Source organism: Impatiens glandulifera, chromosome 6, assembly GCF_907164915.1.
Source record: "Impatiens glandulifera chromosome 6, dImpGla2.1, whole genome shotgun sequence".
Classification (NCBI taxonomy): Eukaryota; Viridiplantae; Streptophyta; class Magnoliopsida; order Ericales; family Balsaminaceae; genus Impatiens; species Impatiens glandulifera.
The window spans coordinates 51,926,798-51,931,847 of record NC_061867.1 but is presented as its reverse complement, the minus strand read 5'-3'; the positions used below and the strand labels follow the sequence as shown (position 1 = coordinate 51,931,847).

Here is a 5,050-nt window from a genome sequence, read left to right as displayed (position 1 = left end):
AAATTATAGCTAATTCCAAAATAAAATCGAAAAAAAGAATTTGAGCAAAAAAAAATATTACAAATAAACAATGAAATAAGGTATATGAAAAAAAAACATTGGTATTTTATTATCTCTATTACACTGCACACATGAAAATCTTCTTATAAATTCCAGTCCAACCAAACCAATATTACATGCAAATCAATATGACACAAAGAAGGCTCTCCTCTTGTCTAATTCTTTTTTCCTCTGTTTTTCTTCCCATGTCCAATTCTTTCATCACCGTCTTCTCTGCGGACATCAAAGGTTAATTCGACGAGTACAGAAGTGGAGAGGATTATCAAGAGTTTAAACTTGTTTCCCAATTCTGGCGTCAACTCCGGTGACCCATCTTCCCGCATATTACCCGATGCAGTGTCATCATCATTGGTCGAACAACAATTCCGCCTCCCAGCCCTTGGTGATCCAGGGACTTCGATTCGGAATTTGGGTCATTACGCCGGCTATTATCGACTTCCTCACTCACGTGATGCAAGGTATTTGTCTTTTCTAAAATGCAACATTAACTGAACTCTAAATGAGTAGAAATTCAGTTTTAAAATATTTATAATGTAATTTAAGAGTTGAAATAAGAGACCAAAGATCACGAATTTGATTTCGACCATAATTAAGGACTGATTCAAAAATTAGGATGGATTTGTAAAAAATATAACATTTTGGACTGACTGGGAAAATATGAAAGAAAAAAAATAACATGTTAGGTAAAAGGAATAGATTAGATATGATCTACAAATGTTATCACCAAAAATTATTATTAGTAAGTAAAAAACTTGAGAGATAAAAAATACTCAAAAATTTATAAAAATAGGCAAATAATCCTATCAAACAAACCTAAAAAAATAACTAGAATCGAAATAATCTAGTCTGTTATTTATTTTTTGGAATTTTTTATAATGTTTTCAAAAGAAAAACTTTTTAACTAAAATTTTGAAAAAAAACATTTTTTTGGTTGACTAAAGATCAAGGTACCCTTGAATTATTTTATCTATTTTGAATAAAAATGAATTTTAAATAATTAAATGAAATGTATTTTTTTTTTATTTTAATAGAAAAAAAAATTATAAAAAAAAATGATAGTTATATTTTAGATAAAAAAAAAAAAATTAAATCCAAATATCAATCATCTCTCTAATCAAACATTCTCACATAATAAAAAACAATAAGATCAGCTAGGTGCCCTTATCCTACTCATGTTTTGAGTGACCCAGTTTTTTTGTGGGGGTGTTATGCCAATTTTACTTAAATTAAAAAAAAATATATATTTGTAATGTATTCAATCATGCATTTACTCTTGTTTGGATTGGGTGATTCAGGATGTTTTATTTCTTCTTTGAGTCGAGAAGGGGTATGAGAAATGACCCAATTGTGATATGGTTGAATGGAGGACCTGGAGCCAGCAGTTCAATTGGTCTGTTTTATGAAAACGGTCCTTACAAGATAATCGACCAATCCCTTATCTGGAATGACTTTGATTGGGACCAAGTGTCGAACATAATCTATATCGACCAGCCCATAGGCACCGGTTTCAGCTATAGTTCAGATGAGTCTGATTTTTGTACCGATCAAGACTGTGTTAGCAATGACTTATATGACTTCTTGCAGGTCTAATTTCTTAGCTAACTTCTACAAAACAATCAATGAATACTGATCTTTTTATTATCATATATGTAAGGTATTTTTCAATGAACATCCTCAATATTTGAGGAACGGTCTCTACATAACAGGAGAATCATATGCCGGCCACTATATCCCTGCCTTAGCCTCTCGGATTCGCAATGGAAACAATAACGGATAATAAGGTACTATTTATTAATTAATTGATTAATTAATATCAGTTCATTCATCTCTGTGATAATAATTTATTTATACAACAGGGTATTGCTATTGGAAATGGATTGACACACCCTGCTATTCAATACAATTCATTAATAGATTATGCTTCAAATATGAGACTGATCACAGAAACTGAACTCAGAGATGTCGCCAAATTGGTACCAGAATGCGAGGAAGACGCAGCTAGATGCAGTAATCTTTCTCTTTTTTACAATATATTTATATATATATGTTGTTTCAATTTTCATAATCATGTTTTAAAAATAAAATTTAGATGCAAGGATAGGAGGAGGAGGAATCAGCTGTACGGATGCATATTTTTCTTGTACTGCCATATTCAAACGTTTATTGGGATATTATGGTTATAATAGAAATGTAAGGAATGAATTAATGTTACATTTTATTTATTTTAAGGAATGAATTAATGTTACATTTTATTTATTTTTGTTGCAAGTGTAACAATATGTGTGGTGCTTACAGTATTACGACACTCGGAAGGAACGTGTGGGTGAAACGTGTTATGATTTCTCGTATATGGAAAAAATGTTAAATAAGTCATCGGTTAAAATGTCCCTTGGAGTTGGCAATATTCAGTTTGTATCCGTCAACCGTATTTTTTATGTAGCGATGATTAATGATTGGATGAGGAATGGTGCAGTGGAAATTCCTCCACTTCTTGAAAATGGAATTAAGGTTTTGATATATGCGGGAGAACGTGATCTTATCGTGAATTGGCTTGGTAATGATTTATCAAAACTTTTCTTCTTTCTTATTAGACCAAATAATTATTAACTCAAAATAAAACTATTTCAGGAATCTATAGGTGGGTTACTGAGATGAATTGGTCGGGTAAAAGACAATTCAATAATAAAGACATAGTTGCATATGTAGTCGATCACGCTATGAAAGGAGATCTTAAAGAATATGGACCTCTAACATTCCTTAAGGCAAGAAATCAAAATATATATATATATATATATATATTGATTACATGTTTTGATAATTTGTGTGATCGATCAGGTTCATGACGCGGGACATATGGTTCCTATGGATCAACCGAAAGTGGCATTGAAGATGTTGGAAAGATGGACACAAGGTACCCCTATGTCAAGAGAATAAGGCGAGCCTAGTATTACTTGAGCGATATTAGAATAATTCATAATTATATGAATATTGTTCTTTGTTACTATTCTATTGCAAATATTAATTTGCAAACTATTAATAGCTGAATAATTCTCCATGTCCAATCATGAAAGTTAAACTCTACATTAAGTCTTAAAACACCATAATAAGTTTGCATCTATCTTTATTTTTGAGGGTATATCAACTGAGTTCTGAGTTCTCAATTTAATAAAATAAAATAAAGTATAGACCAACTTTAAAGTTTATATTTAATTGTTTATTTTTTTTCTATAGAGGTTTGGCTAAATCTAATTTGTTTATTTAAGTATTTGAAAAAACAAAATTATGATTTACTTGTATAATATGAGGATAACAGTAGAAATAATAATTTCAAATTGGGTTCACTGTTTATGAAGAAAGAAGATAAAGATTTCTAACCTAAGACTCACAATCGGTGAAAGTTTGTTGATAGTCTGTTAATTGATTAACCGGTCTCCCCTTTCTTTATCCATGACGGATCTCTTTTATAGAAGTTCGAAATCATCTTTCTTCACTAGCTCGGTGGTCCAATCTTCACGGTGACCACGCGATGAAATCGGACGAGATGTTGCCATCCTTGCAAAATATAAATTGGAGATCGAAAATGAGTGTTTACCATTATATATATTTAATCATTTTAATAAACAAGTACTTACATGGTTAGATTACAAGTTCAACACTTATATATAACATTTTTATTTTTTTTTATTTTATCGTTTCAAGTTTATGAGTAGGTCAACTCAGAACCTAACTCAACTATTCATTTACTCTCACATATATATTCAAATTAACCACAATTTTCGATTCATCCGACAAACCAAGAAAAATTAAAATTAAAACGAAATTAACATGAAATTCATACGTGAATTAAAGTGAAATTTGATCCAAATAATTAAATTATTATAATTTTTTTACAAAATTGTTTAATTAACATTTAATAAATTAAATTAATTCAATGTTGTTAATTATCATTGTAACCTTCGTGAGATTATTATTAACAATTTATTAGCAATTAGAAAAAGTCATGTAACGTGTTTTTTCTAATGAAAAGGAAATACAAAAGGCAATGAAGAGACAATAAATGTCAGTCGTTGAATCAAATATTAATGATTGATTTTATTTTTATGACAATTTATTATTTCAACAATATAAATATCCCTTCTTTATAATTTCCACATCACATCAAATATCACTACATCCTCTTGTCATTTCTCACTCTAGAATTTCAAAACATATATTTTTATTTTGTGAGTGTTCTTTGAGTTTTCGCTCAATATATATTTTCCATTGAAACCCGGTGATAGTTTAAGTTCGTTGATAAAGTTTGATGCGTAGTGATTCAAATGAAGAATCAATATTAGATTCCTTGTACCTTTGAAGACAGTCATCTGGATAAACTCTAGCACAAACAGGAGACAATGAAACTGTTATAAGGAAAATGTGTCTAACACATGCCTCAAATCAACCTCTAAATCGATGATTTCATTCTTTGTATATTTTATTTTATTTTATTTATTTATAACATCATTCTATTATATATTTTTTCTTTATTTAAAGACAAGAATATCTAACAATCTTCAAACAGTTTCGTGTGCTAAGTTATTTAGTAGATTGTTTCGTCGAAATTTTTGTCTTTCATGTTTCAGGAAAAAGAGTTGAGTTGGAAAATGAAATATGAAGAAAATGTTTTTTTAAAAGAAGACAGAAGGTCATAAACAACGATAGACTAATGAAACAGCGCAGTGTTTCAAAGTTCGGATGTATTGGTGCGTGGCAGAAGGCAGATCCCTGTTTGAATCTAGCCAATGGCTTCTTTGTAGAAATGTGACGTGATAAAATAACATTAGTCATTCATATTGGAACCATTCTAATTTCTTGGGTAAAAATTATGAGATGAATAAGATGGTCAATGGTTTCTTGTAGAAATCAAACTCTTTTAAATGACTCTAGTCATTGATGTTGGAGATGAATATGGTAGTCAATAATTTTTATATAGAAATCAGACTCCTTAAAA

At 29.8% G+C, this 5,050-nt stretch overlaps 1 protein-coding gene across 1 annotated transcript; it reads left to right on the top strand.

Moving 5' to 3' along the window:
- Positions 1-246: 246 nt before the first annotated feature.
- LOC124943831 (serine carboxypeptidase-like) lies at positions 247-2,994 on the top strand (the record flags this gene model as incomplete). The annotated part of the gene is made up of 8 exons (XM_047484296.1): positions 247-518; positions 1,356-1,644; positions 1,715-1,826; positions 1,912-2,067; positions 2,150-2,250; positions 2,356-2,614; positions 2,689-2,822; positions 2,896-2,994. Coding segments are annotated over 8 exons (1,422 nt in total), but the record flags the coding sequence as incomplete, so codon positions are not given.
- Positions 2,995-5,050: the final 2,056 nt, after the last annotated feature.